This window comes from Podarcis melisellensis (genome assembly GCF_964234715.1).
Source record: "Podarcis melisellensis genome assembly, chromosome: 17".
Lineage (NCBI taxonomy): Eukaryota > Metazoa > Chordata > Lepidosauria > Squamata > Lacertidae > Podarcis > Podarcis melisellensis.
The window spans coordinates 34,292,207-34,309,229 of NC_138534.1; the positions used below are offsets into that span (position 1 = coordinate 34,292,207).

At 45.6% G+C, this 17,023-nt stretch overlaps 1 protein-coding gene across 1 annotated transcript in view; it reads left to right on the forward strand.

Moving 5' to 3' along the window:
* Positions 1-17,023, forward strand: part of ELP1 (elongator acetyltransferase complex subunit 1) — a 47,847-nt gene that overhangs the window by 468 nt on the left and 30,356 nt on the right. The window contains exons 2-14 of the mRNA XM_081893796.1: positions 762-997; positions 2,173-2,325; positions 3,375-3,456; positions 5,437-5,517; positions 6,493-6,578; positions 7,267-7,366; positions 8,431-8,521; positions 9,703-9,826; positions 10,277-10,370; positions 12,414-12,647; positions 13,954-14,124; positions 14,298-14,391; positions 16,642-16,812. Coding sequence (XP_081749922.1) covers positions 848-997; positions 2,173-2,325; positions 3,375-3,456; positions 5,437-5,517; positions 6,493-6,578; positions 7,267-7,366; positions 8,431-8,521; positions 9,703-9,826; positions 10,277-10,370; positions 12,414-12,647; positions 13,954-14,124; positions 14,298-14,391; positions 16,642-16,812 — 1,631 coding nt within the window. The 5' untranslated portion in view covers positions 762-847. The remainder of the gene's footprint in view (positions 1-761; positions 998-2,172; positions 2,326-3,374; positions 3,457-5,436; positions 5,518-6,492; positions 6,579-7,266; positions 7,367-8,430; positions 8,522-9,702; positions 9,827-10,276; positions 10,371-12,413; positions 12,648-13,953; positions 14,125-14,297; positions 14,392-16,641; positions 16,813-17,023) is intronic.

Consider the following 17,023-nt stretch of genomic DNA (forward strand, 5'->3'; position numbering starts at 1 on the left):
GAGCCCCCTTCGCATCCTCAAAAGAATGCAACCCACGTCTGTGCATGCGTGGGTCGCGATTCACCGCTTCTGTGCATGCGCATGACGCAGTGGCGTAGCGTGGGGGGGTCGGGCGCAACATCTGGGGGGCGCACGCTTGCACTCGCAGCTCTCTGCCCCTACTAAAATCCACGAGTTAGGGGGCGCAAATTACTTGCCTTGCCCCGGGTGCTGACAACCCACGCTACGCCACTGGCAGGATGTCATTTTGAGCATCTGCGCATGCGCGAGCGGCGAAATCCGGAAGTAATGCGTTGTGTTACTTCCAGGTCGCCGCGGAGTGCAACCCGAAAATGCTTAACCTGAAGCAACTTTAACCCGAGGTATGACTGTATAAGCTAAACAAGCTATAGCTTAGGGCCCAACTCTCTTGGGGCCCCCCAAAAAATCCAAAGGAAAAAACCGGGATGTGCTTTGATAAAATACATTTTTTGTTATGTGCAAATGGCTTTAGATGCCTATTAGGTCCATAAATGACCATATAGCATATATTCAACACAAAAACCAGCAACAATTTATTGTTGACAAAGGACAGCTGGACATGCAAAGAGCTACCTTCAGTAGCTCAGGGCCTCATCAAACCTAAATCCAGCCCTGGTTACAACCATATAAAACCCCCTGTCTGGAAGCACTCCCAATTTTAGTTTCCTGACACTGCTTCAAATATTTGTGTTCAAGAATTAACATTTTTCAACGCATGTTTCTCTCTCCTTTTTATTTAGGTGCAGTCCGTTACTTTGATTTGGTTTTTAGGGTGAGGAGAGCAATTCCTTTTTACCCCTTTTCAGTTGTATGCACTGAAGACAGCATGAGAAATCTAAAATTGCTGAGAACTTGGGAATGCCAGCCAGTCCGGACTGTTGGAACTCCTCAAAGCTTCTGTCTCCGTGCAGACAAGGGGACGTTATTAGTCAGTACAGAGTATGGAATTGTGGAGGTGGATCCTACCACACAAGAGGTGAGACAGCACATGTCAGTTTTGGTTTTTGCATTCTAAGAACAGCCTGCCTAGCAACAGTCCATTGCCAACTACTTTTGCCGCTTCTCTGTAGTGAGCTCTTGGCTTTTCATAGACCTAATGATGTGAATATTTGGGCATAAAATACTTTCAATCAAAGGAAGGAATTGAGCCTGTGTATGCTTTCAACAATGTATTTTATTCACTACTCCATACAGAGATCATTTCTGGCATTAAAAAAATGTTTGGATAGATTCTTGAGTTAATTTTGCAAGACAGAAAGCATGTGGATAATTTTTATCGAATATTTTATTCAAATTGTGTGTGTGTGTGTATTTGCAGAAGAGTGTAGATTAAACCAAAACGTTCAAGGTGGCAATCTTTCGATTTCCTGCTCCCAGGAAATCCTTGCCATGTTGGTGTGTCTGCTGAAGAATCATTTCTGTGCCTCTGCTACAGAACCTCTGCATATTGCAAAGGATTCTGGGATATATTCTAGAACATACTTCCAGGTCTTGCTGGTTGTTGCTGACCAGGCTTGTCAGGTTTTGCTATGTTCATGAACCAAAAGTGCACCAGAATTTGCTCACTCTTCTCCCATGACTGCACTTTTCAGGGAATGTTCAGTTATAGTGTTTTTCACTGAATTTTCTATGCTATTACTGATCCTCTCAGTAAGGAACCCCTGACAGATTTCCAAAGGACTTCAAGATTCCTAAGAAAACAAGTTTGCAAACCACTGCTTTCTGTAGTGATGATGATGATGATAATGGTGATGTGTAGTGTGCCCATCAACCTCAAGGTGTACAGGATAATATACATTTCATCAAGTACAACAGAATTTAAATTCATCACAGCAATTAATATAAAAATAATTAACCCGTAAACACCAGCATCTCAAAACAATCAGTAATGAGGCACTCTACAATTTCCCAGTGTGTTGGATGCTAAGCCATTGCACAGAATCCTAGTAAACGGGTAATCAAAATATATCCACATATTTCTTGGTTTTGGATACATGCATTTTTGTTAGGATGATTCCAGCAGTTTGTAGCAGCACCAGCAAATAACTGCAGTTTAACGCACATGTTGGTTGTGGTCTTCCGCTAAGAGCCAACTCGCATGATCAAATCAACGTGTTTGCATTATAGCGGGTCCTTATCTCTGTTTTAAAGGTCACAAATGAAGTTTCTTTGCTAGCTGAGGGTTTTCTGCCAGAAGATGGAAGCGGGTTCATTGTGGGCATTGAGGATTTGCCTGATCAGGAATTTGTCTGTGTGGCTACTGCGACCGGAGATGTCATACTGTGCAATCTGAACACAAACCAGGTATGACAGATAGTGGTTTATTTCCTTGACATCTGATGGGAGGGCATTCCATAGGGTGGATGCCACTACTGAGAAGGCCCTCTGCCTGGTTCCCTGTAACTTGGCTTCTTGCAGTGAGGGAACTGCCAGAAGGCCCTCAGTGCTGGACCTCAGCATCCGGGTAGAATGATGGGGGTGGAGACGCTCCTTCAGATATACTGGACCGAGGCCATTTAGGGCTTTAAAGGTCAGCACCAACACTTTGAATTGTGCTCGGAAACGTACTGGGAGCCAATGTAGATCTTTCAGAACCAGTGTTATATGGTCTCGGCGGCCACTCCCAGTCACCAGTCTGGCTGCCACATCTAGAGCACTTCCACCTTCTTCCCAAAGCTGGGAAAGCACTAACTAGACTTTGGGAAAGTTAAAAGGAGACGCAAGGATCCTGTCTGAGCCCTCACACCACCTTCCCATAGCCCAGCGCCTTGTTTACTGACTTTGGGAAGGCAGCGCAAGGGTTGTGGAAGCGTCAAATGTTGCTGAAGGCCACAAAAAAGCCCTCAAGGGACATATGTGGCCCTCGGGCCACCTATTGGACTGCTGTGCCCTATGGGAAGCCTCTAAACAGAACCGGAATGCAGTGGTTAAGAGTGGTGGATTCGTAATCTGGTGAACCAGGTTCGCTTCCCCGCTCCTCCACATGCAGCTGCTGGGTGACCTTGGGCTAGTCACATTTCTCTGAAGTCTCTCAGCCCCACTGACCTCACAGTGTTTGTTGTGGGGGAGAGGAGATTGTTAGCTGCTTTGAGACTCCTTAGGGTAGTGATAAAGCAGGATATCAAATCCAAATTCTTCTTCTTCTTCTTCTTCTTCTTGTGGTTCCCTGCAGCTGACATTCAGAGGCATACTTCCTCTGCAATCGGAGGGAGTACATCGCAACCTCGGCTAGTACCCTTTAATGGCTTTATCCTCCATTTGACACTGTGAAATCCTTTGTGAGGTTGTGTCAGGCTGCTGTTAAAAGGCACAGGAGAAGCAGCATGAGTTAACAGTCTTCAATCTTTTTGCAGTTGGAGTGTGTCGGGAGTGTGGACAGCGGTCTAACTGTGATGAGCTGGAGTCCTGACCAAGAGCTTGTTCTCCTTGCTACAGGTGTGGAGCAACGTTCCAAAGCCAATCCTTTCAGCCTCGTTCCTTACCTTTTGGTCCATTGAAGATGATATAATGCTGACCCATTGCAAAACCGTAATAGGCCTTGGGAACTGTGTGCTTTCCGGGTTAGTGTTACAGGTTCACCAGTGCTGGCTGTGAATCTGATTCTCTTCTTCACGAAACCAACTTCCACCCTTGGCCTCAGGCCTTGGTTTGACAAGGAAACCTGCTTAGTTAGCATTTAACAGTGGTCAGCATCAGTGCACCTGTAACACTAAATCAGTATGATTTAGGGCAGGGGGAATTACTTCTGATGAGAGCAAGAGGGATGGGGAGCACATACCTGTTTCTGAACCAATTGGCAGACCAAGGTTTTCTTTGAACCAGCATCAGATCTGCACAAAGTCTCTGTGTCTGTGAGATCCAGAAGCTCCTACTGAAAGCAGTCACTTTTTACGTTTAATGGCAATGCAGAAGTAATAACTGTTAAGTTAATATTCTGCTACTGTTTTGTCAGCTGTTCTTCGAGTTTAAATGTCTTTGTCATGTGCTAACTGAATACAGTGGTACCTCGGGTTACATACACTTCAGGTTACATACGCTTCAGGTTACAGACTCAGAAATACCCAGAAATACTACCTCAGGTTAAGAATTTTGCTTCAGGATGAGAACAGAAATCGTGCTCCGGCGGTGTGGCGTCAGCAGGAGGCCCCATTAGCTAAAGTGGTGCTTCAGGTTAAGAACAATTTCAGGTTAAGAACAGACCTCCGGAATGAATTAAGTATGTAACCAGAGGTACCACTGTATTATTTTTTAGAAGACTTAAAAATATTGGGAATCACATGTTTGTTTGTTTATCTAGTTCACTTACAAATCGCTTCATATGAGGCATCCCAAAATGATTCGAAGTTTAATCACATATATAAAACAGTTACGTATATAAAAACAGTTAAAACTGCATATATTGAAACATGTAAAAACAAAACAAAAAACCACATACATAAAATAAAGTCAAATCCAATACAGTTATCAGCTGGGTTTAAGCTTTTAGAAGCCTTGTTGAAAGACATCATTGTAGCCTAAATCTCTTGTTTTATTTATACAATTTATGTTGCATTTAATGTGGTAGAATGTCTATGTAGGTTGCATGAAATGTACCAAATCCAAATACAGTGGTACCCCGCAAGACGAACGCCTCGGAAGACGAAAAACTCGCTAGACGAAGGAGTTTTTCGTTTTCTTAGCCGCTTCGCACGACGCATTTCCCTATGGGCTTGCTTCGCAAAACGAAGCTTGCCCCGCAAGCTCTGGGGATAGCGGGGAAGCGCAGCGCGCCTTCCCCTCTCTCCCCGGACCCCTTTTGAACCAAGGGGCGGCAACGGGGAGAAGCGATCTTCTCCCCGCTGCCCCTTCCCTTGCTTTAAAACAGGTCCGGGGACAGAGGGGAAGGTGCGCGCCTTCCCCTCTGTCCCCGGAGATTGCGGGGCAGGCAACGGGGAGAAGCGATCTTCTCCCTGCTGCCCCTTGCTTTAAAACAGGTCTGGGGACAGAGGGGAAGGAGCGCGGCGCTTCCCCTCTGTCCCCGGACGGTCTCCATAGGAACGCATTGATTTTCAATGCATTCCTATGGGAAACCGTGCTTCGCAAGACGAAAAACTCGCAAGAAGAAAAAACTTGCGGAACGAATTAATTTCGTCTTGCGAGGCACCACTGTAATAAAGGAACACTGGGGCAGAAGCAGTATCGGACAACGTCATGTAAGAGTACTTCCGTATTTGGTAAATATCAAGTAAGAACTGGAGAAGCCTATGTAATGCTAATGATATAAGTGAGACTGTGGTCTAGGAAAAGAGAATGCAGTTCTGTCCCAACAGCCGCAGAAGAAGGGTTGGAATTCTGTGGTGTGATAAGTAAGCTATATTAGTTCACCTTGGCAGAGTCTTGATTTTAAAGTCCATTGCTGTTCACACTATGACACAGGTCAGCAGACTCTCATCCTGATGACGAGGGACTTTGAACCTATTACAGAAAGTCAAATCCACCAAGATGACTTTGGAGAAGGTGAGTTGGTGCTGCAGATACGGGACGCTCAAAAAATGCACGGCGGCAGTTTTAAAAATTGAACGAAATGCATGGGCAGAACCAAATGAAAACTGAAATTACCGCAGCAGAGAACTGGATCCAGCTGCTCATTTTGGCTGCAACAAGGTTGGAAGGGACTTGAGAAGACACCTAGTTCAAGCTCCTGTTCTGTGAAGACTCTACAATGCAGGATGCGGGGAACATCAGGCCTGGGGGCCACATGTGGCCCTCCAGATAACTATTTCGCCTTCAGTAGCCCTGCTCCAGGGACACGGGTGGCGCTGTGGGTTAAACCACAGAGCCTAGGACTTGCCAATCAGAAGGTCGGCGGTTCGAATCCCTATGACAGGGAGAGCTCCCGTTGCTCGGTCCCTGCTTCTGCCAGCCTAGCAGTTCAAAAGCACGCCAGTTCAAGTAGATAAATGGGTACCGCTCCAGCGGGAAGGTAAACGGTGTTTCCGTGTGCTGCTCTGGTTGTCCAGAAGTGGCTTAGTCAAGCTGGCCACATGACCCGGAAGCCTATAGAGCGAGATGAGCGCCGCAACCCCAGAGTTGGCCACAACTGGACCTAATGGTCAGGGGTCCCTTTACCTTTACCTAGCCCTGTTCCATGTCCTTTTTGTGTGTTTATTTTTTCCTGGCTGGAATGTGTCCCCGAAATGTGACAAATGCTTTTAGCTTATCTGTGGATGGAGAGGTGTAGCCCCCTGTAAGAATAATAGAAAGAGATACCACGTTTATGTCTGAATCAGGACTTCATAAACTTTTAAGGTCTCCAGCTGGTCTCCAGCAATGAAGTTGATATCAGATGGTTGGCATGGTGACTTGTAAAGCTTGCAGAAGATTTTGAGAACGAGAATGAAGTCTTGTGAAGTTTGATGGGGTGGGCAATACATTTTTGTCCGATTGTTGAAAGTGTCACACCACAAATGCTGCTAATTTGTTAACTTCTAGGAAAGTTTATTACTGTTGGTTGGGGTAAAAAGGAAACCCAGTTTCACGGATCGGAAGGCAAGAAGGCAGCTCGCACCAAGCCCATGGTACTGTATTCATTATAAATATTGGTTATGTGTGTACACAAATAAGTATAAAAGGTATACAGTGGCAAAATGATGGATGTAAGAAAGGCACACACCCCTATTTGAATGAATTGTTCTTATTGGAATACCTGCATTAAATAGGATCACAGAGCTAGTGTGCTGTAGTGGTTAGAGCATTGGATTGAGGTGATCCAGTTTGAAATATCCACTCAGTCGTGAAGGTCCCTAAGCCTATTCACACACTGAATTGAAATATAAGGCCCAGTTTGCACATCCCATAGTTTTTTGTTTACTCTGAACACGAGGATCACTCCTAGCATAGGATGGAACGACAAATCACAGTTCCTAAATTAGTGATATGTTCATACTGGGGATTTTGGTTTGTTTTGTTCCAATAAGCCATGATTTCTTAGCAAAGAATGGTTTCATATCGTATATTGCGTTTGGTTTGGGGTTGAAGCAAACAACAGTTTGTAAAGCCAGAGTTTGTGGTTTGTTTCTGTTATTCACTATGGTTTACTGTGTCATGCGATTGCAGCCAATCAGAGTAGGCTCTCGGTTTTTCAGTCTCATCTGTGGGAAAATTAAGCTAGCAACCGGGGGGGGGGGGACGAGGAGTAAATGGCACACGGCCACCTGCCTCTTGCGTCTCAGTTAACAGGAAGTGCATCATCATTTATTTCCCCAGGAAGTGCTGCCTGCTCTGGCATGGGATGATCGTAGACCTCGAATCACCTGGAGAGGAGATGGACAGTACTTTGCAGTGAGTGCTGTTTGCCCAGAGACAGGTTGGTATAAGTTCAAAACAATAAAATGCTTTTTGCTTAAAAAAAACACACAACACCTGCTTGAATAAGGGATAAAAAAAATCATGTTTTAAAAAGTAAGAATACTCTATCATCATCACCGTTATTAATATACATTGTTATGGTATTTCTCATGGCTCTGTTCACACCCTTAATGTCTCCTTAAGAGACAGAACTCCAAGAAGACATAGGCAGATGTACTATCTTAGGTCTATATGGTTCCTGTAGAAGTATCGGGCTAACATAAATGGGCCAGAGCCTGATACACAGTTAAGGAAACACAAAAGCTATTCCCACCCCAGGCACTGAGGTAATCAGTGGTATCCTTGAGTGCATCGTTTTTATTTGCTCTCATGGCTTCAGTGTTGCAGTTGGGAAACTGGGTAGATAAGGTAAAGGGACCCCTGACCATTAGGTCCAGTCGTGACCAACTCTGGGGTTGCGGCGCTCATCTCGCTTTATTGGCGTACAGCTTCTGGGTCATGTGGCCAGCATGACTAAGCCACTTCTGGCGAACTAGAGCAGCGCACGGAAACGCCGTTTACCTTCCCGCCGGAGCAGTACCTATTTATCTATTTGCACTTTGACGTGCTTTCGAACTGCTAGGTTGGCAGGAGCAGGGACTGAGCAACTGGAGTTCACTCCGTCACGGGGATTCAAACCACCCACCGTCTGATCGGCAAGTTCTAGGCTCAGTGGTTTAACCCACAGCGCCACCCGGGTGCAGAGGACATACATGTATATTGCATGCAAACACACCTATGGTGTCCCTGCGCATGGGTTCACACATAATGTGTACGGTCATAGTGATAGGCGTTGCGCCAGTTTCCTTAAAAAGAGGAAAGACTCCATCAGACAGACTGTGAGCAATGAATGCACAGCTGCTCAAGATACTAATATTAACCTGTGTTTTCTGATAAGGCTGCCTGGAAGACTATAGGGGTGAAACATAGTCTGCAGATCCTGAAGCTTGGAAAACAATTCTAATGAGTCTACTGTGTGCATGTTTCTCTTTCCCCATCCACCCCGCCCCTCTGAAAATGCAGGAGCTCGGAAAGTCAGGGTTTGGAGCAGAGAGCTTGTTCTGCAGACTACAAGTGAGCCTGTCCCAGGGTTAGAACAAGCACTGGCGTGGAAGTGAGTAGGGAAGAGTTGCGTTTTGTGGTGCGCAATGAGTTTGTGTTGTGTTCACATATGCCCATTGAAACTTCACCAGCCAATGGATTTTAAAGGTGGTGACTTCACTGTTGAAACCCACTTAGGCCCCACCTGCACTATGTATTTAAAGCAGTATCATACCACTTTAACAGTCCTGGCTCCCCCCAAAGGATCCTGGGAAATGTAGTTTGTGAAGTTGAATTTAGCAGCAGCGCCATTAATTAAAGCAGGCTTCCTCAGATTTGGCCCTCCAGATGTTTTCAGACTACAGTTCCCATCATCCCTGACCACTGGTCCTGCTAGCTAAGGATCATGGGAGTTGTAGGCCAAAAACATCTGAAGGGCCGAGGTTGAGGAAGCCCGAATTAAAGGCTGGAAGAGATGGAGGGAAATGGGGAAAGAAGTGAGAATTTCAGTGGTGGGTGGACCGGTTTTGTTTGCATCCCAGACAGCAGGGCATTAAGGAGCAATGAAGGGGCAGGGCTTTCATATAAATTTCTCAGAGGCCAAGGCTTTAGATCTACTCAGGATTCGCTGTTGTTGAGTTCCCAGATCTACGAGAAACGGTAGCCCTGTTCTCTGACTCTAGCAATGTCAGTTTGTATGTATATGTAGTATTGGCTTTCACCCACCCCCTTGGAAAAGTTCCTGCAGGTGGTTGTAGATGGGGGCTGTGCTGGAGGGGAAAGCTTGGTTCTCAGTGGCGACCATTTTGTTCTGTGGGGCTGTACTCTAGAACACCGTAGGAGGAACCTCCACCTTCAGAAGCTCTCTGCAATATACAGTGGTACCTCGGGTTACATACACTTCAGGTTACATATGCTTCAGGTTACAGACTCCGCTAACTCAGAAATAGTACCTCGGGTTAAGAACTTTGCTTCAGGATGAAAACAGAAATCGTGCTCCGGCGGCACGGCAGCAGCAGGAGGCCCCATTAGCTAAAGTGGTGCTTCAGGTTAAGAACAGTGTCAGGTTAAGAACGGACCTCCAGAACGAATTACGTACTTAACCCGAGGTACCACTGTATATAGGGTCTCCCATCTCCACCTTCCACCTTTCCTTTTGACAGACGTTTTATTTATTTTTTAAAAATAAAAATGCATGCTTGAGGAATTGTCCAAACCATTGTCCTAGCTTACAGTTTCATTTTATTTGTCGAGGCCCTCTGGAAGCTTAATTGCATCCACACAAGATAAAGCCAACAAACACGATGTTGTGTTCTTTGAAAAAAACGGACTTCTTCATGGTGAATTCACACTTCCCTTCCAGAAAGGCCAAGTCAAGGTAAGATGACCCACTTTCTGAAGGGTTTGTGAACTGAATACAGTGGTACCTCAGTTTTCAAACGCCTCTGTAGTCAGAACATTTCAGAACTCGAACGCCAAAAACCTGGAAGTAAATACCTCAGTTTTTGAACACGCCCCAGAAGTCAGACAGGAAACACATGTTTTGAGTTTTCCATATTGAGGCTTCCACTTTCAGTTTTCGGTTTTTGAATGTTTCAGAACTCACACGGACTTCCGGAACGGATGATGTTCGAAAACTGAGGTACCACTGTAGTAGTCAGTTAACTGAATCTGAAGATTTCTTGCCCTCCCCTTGTTTGGAGGGATTTAGAATTCTTTAGAAATCATCGTTTTAAATTGTGAAGGAGATGTAACTCAACTGAAGGAAAATAAATTCTGTTGGAAATGGCTCCGGCTTCATATGACACCCCAATCCATGTTGCTTTAGGTAAATGAGCTACTCTGGAATTTGGACTCCATGATATTGGCAGTATGGTTGGAAGAACTGAAAACGGAAGATACAACCCAACCAAAGACATATGGTAAGCTTGGGAATGTTCAGGGAGGCAGGAGAGGATATATTGTTTAATAATATCCTTTCCAACTTGAGTTAACAAGTTCTATAATTTAGCAGAGTAACATTCCCATTTTAAAACTTACATAGTGGATAGGTTTACCAGGCTTGTTTAAGCTTCTAAAATAAGTTTCCTGGTAATTCCCCTTTTATTCCCTCCTAAAAAAAAATAGACACAGCACAGCCTTGTATAAAAAGTATAAAATAGCTTACTCACACATTCTGTTCACAAATGGATCCCAGAAGGCAGACTTAAGTTACAAAATATATACACTTGGAATCTATCCCATAAGGAGATAGTTCATTTGTACTCTCTTGGCTGGAAGCCCTTGTCCTCTCTCTTGGAAGCCAAGAGAGCATCTCAGGTTGATGCTTCTTCGGTGAAAGCAAAATGGAGGAGAAAGAGATCTGGTGGCTAGTTCTGTGCTTTTGTTACCTGCACAGGTAAGGTCACGCCCACCTCTAGTCACATGTAGAGGAAGTTTGTCCCAGCCCAGGAGGAAACAGGAAGTTTATCTACTGGCTGAACAAACATCCCTCTCTAGGAATGTTGTACTTTGTCTGCTCTGTGTTTCATACCCCACAGTAAGAACATAGCATCATCATCTGACTCTTGGTGTACCAGAACTTCTCAGACTGGCTCACAGTCAGGTGTGGCCTCCATCAAGTACCCTGGTGCATGGCTGTCTGCTCGCATTTGTATGCTTCCAGACGTGTGGAGGACTAAACTGCAGAAACATGCATGCACCAATATGTGTGATGGCTGCCACTGAGGAGATACATTTTAAACTCTCAGGACACAGAGCGAAATAGAGAGAGGACTAGAGAGACTTTTCATGCAACCCAAATCATATAGGGTAGAGGTCAGTAACTGGAGGCACCTAGGCCAATCCTGATTCCACTCCCTCATGGGTGCTGGCATCCTCCAGGTGAAAGAGATGTGGAGAAAGTGGGAAGGACAGAACTACCTAAATTATATGCTACTACAGCAGCAAGGGGACGCGGGTGGCGCTGTGGGTTAAACCACAGAGCCTAGGACTTGCCAATCAGAAGGTCGGCAGTTCGAATCCCCGCGACGGGGTGAGCTCCCATTGCTCAGTCCCAGCTCCTGCCAACCTAGCAGTTCGAAAGCATGTCAAAGTGCAAGTAGATAAATAGGTACCGCTCTGGCGGGAATGTAAACAGCGTTTCCGTTCACTGCTCTGGTTCACCAGAAGCGGCTTAGTCATGCTGGCCACATGACCCGGAAGCTGTACGCCGGCTCCCTCGGCCTATAGAGCGAGATGAGCGCCGCAACCCCAGAGTCGGTCACGACTGGACCTAATGGTCAGGGGTCCCTTTACCTTTACCTTTTACAGCAGCAAGAATGTTACTTGCCCCAAAGTGGAAAGAAGCAGAGGTCTCAGTGAAGGAAGATGCATACAAAATGCATTAAAAAAACTTATGTAATATGCAGAAATGGCGAAACGTACCGTTAGAATAAGAAATCAAGATAACAGACTATTTATAAAAGAATGGAAATGGTTTATTGAATGTTTACAGATAAACTGTAAACAGATGAAAACATTAGCAGGATTATTGTAATAATCTGCAGTTTTACAAGAGTATATATTTACAGTAGACAATTAAATGAGCAAGTTAAATGGACGTGGATATGCAGAAGATATTGAAAAATAAATTTAAGGAACCGCAGAAAGCGGGGGGGAGGAAGTCAAAATTTGAAATGTTAAATTGATTGTAAAACTAATGAAATGTATAAATTTGAAAAGTATAAATAAATTTTAAAAAGAGATGTGGAGAAGGAGGCATCTGTGGCATAAGAACATGGTGACTACCACCACTTGGGAAATGTTCGTTTTCAAACTAAGCTGAATGCTACACAACTGGGCCGAGAAGAGATTCTAACACCTCAAAGGCTAGAGAGATTCAGAGTTTGGGGGGATTGTCTGTTCTGCTACAAGTTGGGGGGTGTCTAATGTACAGTCCTGCGTTCTGTGTGTTCTGTGTGCAGTTCAGCTTTGGACAACGGGTAACTACCACTGGTACCTGAAGCAAAGCCTGCATTTTGATAGCTCGGAAGGCAGCCAGTCTATTGTGTCCCTGGCATGGGACCAAGAGATGCCGTACAGACTCCACATCCTCTGCCAGCAGTGGCTTTACCTCTGCTATGACTGGCAGTGGAGTACGGACCGCAGCAGCGGCGAAGGGGCAAGCGACTTGGCTAGCGTGGCAGTCATTGATGGAGGTACGTTTCTGCTGAGCGAGGTTGTTGTGGGTTTTTTTAAGGTGGACTGCGCCTGCTGAGAAGTCCGTGCAAAAAGAATTCGGCCACACTTTTGCAATCTCTAAAATTGGATTTATTCCCTTATTTCCCCCACTCCACCCAGCATTTCACAAGATGGAGAAGATGCTCTGTCAGGTTTACAGTAGGCCCTATGCAGGACTCCTCCCCACAGCTAGTAGAAGCAGAATAAATGATACAAAATAGGCAAATACAGTGGTACCTCCGGTTATGTACTTAATTCGTTCCAGAGGTCTGTACTTAACCTGAAACTGTTCTTAACCTGAAGCACCACTTTAGCTAATGGGGCCTCCCGCTGCCGCTGTGCCGCCAGAGCACAATTTCTGTTCTCATCTTGAAGCAAAGTACTTAACCTGAAGCACTATTTCTGGGTTTGCGGAGTCTGTAACCTGAAGCGTATGTAACCTGAAGCGTATGTAACCCGAGGTACCACTGTACATAGAAATTCGCTTAATTTTGCATAATATTAACAGGTCATGAAATTTAGTTTTTTCTCCATGCAGAACAATTATTTTAACTGCTGAGTATACTCTTTTAAATGCTGGCAGTGGGGAGCAAAGCCTTTCCCCCCCCGGCCTTCAGAAGAGGTCCAGGAAGGCCGGCGGGGGCCGAAAGGCTTTGCTCCCCACCGCCAGCATTTTAAAAGCGGTCCGGGATAGCAGGGAAGCGCTTCCCGCTATCCCGGACGGCTTTTGAAGGCAGGCGGGGGGGAGCAAAGACTTTCGCCCCCCGCCGGCCTTCAGAAGAGGTCGGGGGACAGACTGTCCCCGGACCTGGTCTGAAGGCGGTTTCCACAGGAACGCATTGATTGATTTTCAATGCATTCCTATGGGAAACCGTGCTTCGCAAGACGAAAAACTCGCAAGACGAAAAGACTTGCGGAACGAATTAATTTCGTCTTGCGAGGCACCACTGTATTGTTATTGACCTGCCCTGTAAGGTAGCTTGGTATTTTGATCAGCAGATGGGGCTGAGGCTCTAGGAATATAATGTCTTATTCAAATCCACCTGGTGAGTTCAGATTAGAGGCAGGATTCGAACCTGTGACCTGCCTGTTCATACCCTTAGCTCATGTGATTGCGCTATACTTAACGTTCGGCCGCTGGGAAAAGTGATCAGACTCCACTAAGAAGCATTGAATTTTAATATGAAAAAATCTGTGATGGTGTCTGTATGTTTCGTCTGGCCTTTGCCGCTATGCACTGATGCCCATTAAAGCGATTTCCTCCTCTCCTCTTTCTCTTTGAAGACAAGGTGCTGTTGACAGCCTTCCGTCACGCTGTGGCCCCTCCACCTCTTTGTACCTATCAGCTCCAGCTCCCCTGTTCTGTCAATCAAGTTGCCTTCCTTATGGAACCTTCTAGAAGTGGGGATCTTGCTGTCCTGGATGCTAGCAACAGGATTTCCATTTATAGAGCGGGTACGTACACCCGTGGCTTCGCCAAAAACATGGCTTCAGCTCCTTGCATTATAAAAGGCCAGGTGGGGACAGTGGCTTTCAATCTGCTTTTAATTTAAAACAGAACGGAGGAAACTTCCCAGGCTGACACTGAAGTCAGTCCATCGCTTATTCTCTTTTTTGCCTTTTGATAGATGGCCAGACAGACACAGATGCCACAGTGAAAACTGGTGCAGTTGGTGGAAGTAGATGCAAAGTTGCAGTCCCTCGGCTGGAAAAGACATACAGGTACCGAGACTTAAACTGGGTGCAGAATATTTGTTCCTGAAGGAATGTGAAACCAATACATATAACTACAGTCGTACCTTGGTTTTCAAACAAAATGTCTTCTGGAAGTCCGTTCAACTTCCAAAACATTTGGAAACCAACGTCCGGCTTCCAATCAAAAGCTGCGCCGGACGTTCGGCTTCCAAGACAAAGTTCACAAACCAGAACAACTACTTCTGGGTTTGTGGTGTTCGAGTTCCAAGTTGTTAGTGAACTAAGCTGTTTGAAAACCAAGGTACGTCTCTATTGGCTACTGGCTGGGTGAGCTCTGGTGACCAGGGTAACTCTTCCCTTGACTTTCTGTATTGTTTCCATTTGTTGTTGTTGTTTAGTCATTTAGTCGTGTCCGACTCTTCGTGACCCCATGGACCAGAGCACACCAGGCACTCCTGTCTTCCACTGCCTCCTGCAGTTTGGTCAAACTCATGTTCGTAGCTTCGAGAACACTGTCCAACCACCTTGTCCTCTGTTGTCCCCTTCTCTTTCCCAACATCAGAGTCTTTTCCAGGGAGTCTTCTCTTCTCATGAGGTGGCCAGAGTATTGGAGCCTCAGCTTCAGGATCTGTCCTTCCAGTGAGCACTCAGGGCTGATTTCCTTAAGAATGGATAGGTTTGTTCTTCTTGCAGTCCATGGGACTCTCAAGAGTCTCCTCCAGCACCATAATTCAAAAGCATCAATTCTTCAGCGATCAGCCTTCTTTATGGTCCAGCTCTCACTTCCATACATCACTACTGGGAAAACTATAGCTTTTACTATATGGACCTTTCTTGGCAAGGTGATGTCTATGCTTTTTAAGATGCTGTCTAGGTTTGTCATTGCTTTTCTCCCAAGAAGCAGGCGTCTTTTAATTTCGTGACTGCTGTCACCACCTGCAGTGATCATGGAGCCCAAGAAAGTAAAATCTCTCACTACCGCCATTTCTTCCCCTTCTATTTGCCTGGAGGTGATGGGACCAGTGGCCATGATCTTCGATTTTTTGATGTTGAGCTTCAGACCATATTTTGCGCTCACCTAAGGCAGGGAGGTTGCATTCACCTCTAACCAATGTCTCATTCCACATACAGCTATTCCTCAAGCTCTTTGCTTTTATTTTTTTGGGTAACTCACTGGTTCTTCACATTATGAGCCAGTTTGACCATAACAACCCCAGCTTCATAAATCACGAGCATTAGGAGAGCATTCTTCTCTTCCCTTTGTTTCAGTACTTCGAACCTGGCCAAACAACAATAGTTTCCTTTTAACGTATGAGACAGAAAAATTATAGCTTCATGTCTGTCTACTATCCAGGATCGTAAACCAGTTGAAACAACCTAGGCGTGCATTTGAATACTATAAATTATAAAAAAATGGCCCTCAAACCGGATTCCCACCAGCAGATCAGCACTTGATTTCTCAACAAACAATTAGTTGCCTGCTTGGTGGCTGGTAAAGTAAACATGTAAACTGATTCAGTTTTAAAGCACGGTAAATGAAATGAGGAGATGTTTGCAGGGACGTGGGTGGTGCTGTGGGTTAAACCACAGAGCCTAGGACTTGCCGATCAGAAGGTCGGTGGTTCAAATTCCCGCCACAGGGTGAGCTCCCGTTCCTCGGTCCCAGCTCCTGCCAACCTAGCAGTTTGAAAGCACGCCAAAGTGCAAGTAGATAAATAGGTACCGCTCCAGCGGGAAGGTAAACGGCGTTTCTGTGCACTGCTCTGGTTCACCAGAAGCGGCTTAGTCATGCTGGCCACATGACCCGGAAGCTGTACGCTGGCTCCCTCGGCCAATAAAGCGAGATGAGCGCCGCAACCCCAGAGTCGGTCACGACTGGACCTAATGGTCAGGGGTCCCTTTACCTTTTACCTTTTAAATGAAGTGAGGAGATGGAACTGTTTTGATTATGTGATGGAACATACACACGTGAATCAGCCCTTAGCTCTCCAAAGCTAACTTGGGATGCACATACACAACAAAAGTGTTTGCAGAATCCATAGATAACCCGCTTCCTCTGCTTGCCTTCTGACTTACCTTCTGACTGGTATTACCTCGGGCTAATAGACGATTCCTCCAAATAATACTGAGAATAATATTGTCCATTCTCTATGCCGTGTCACCTGGGTGTATTTTAGAAAGGGTTTGAATTGTGCAGAGGTGGGGATGGTTAACGCTCCTAAATAATGAAGCACACAAACAATTTCTTCTCCATCTGCTTTTTGAAAACTGTCACAGATTTGACCTTGGCGACAACAGAGACGGGAAAAATCCACTGTGGCTTCGCCTTGTCACCTGGTTGCAAGATGACCTGTTCCTGGCTGCTAGCCAGGGGTACCTCCCAGCTCACACCTCCATTCACCATCTGAATCTGTCCTCGTCGGCAGAGGAGGGAAGCATTGATATCTGGTATTGAACAGGGTATTATGTGTGCTGTGTTAATTTGAGAAATTCCTTTGCATGGTTCTGGAATGCTAAGGCAGGGCCCTTTTGGGTCTGACTGGCTGGTTCAGCTATTGCAGAGGCTTTGGGTGTTTTAACCCCAGTAACTGTGGAAAGCCAATCCTTGTGTATTTTCTTGTTCTCCCAGTTGCCCATCTGTGTGTTCTGATGGCTAGAA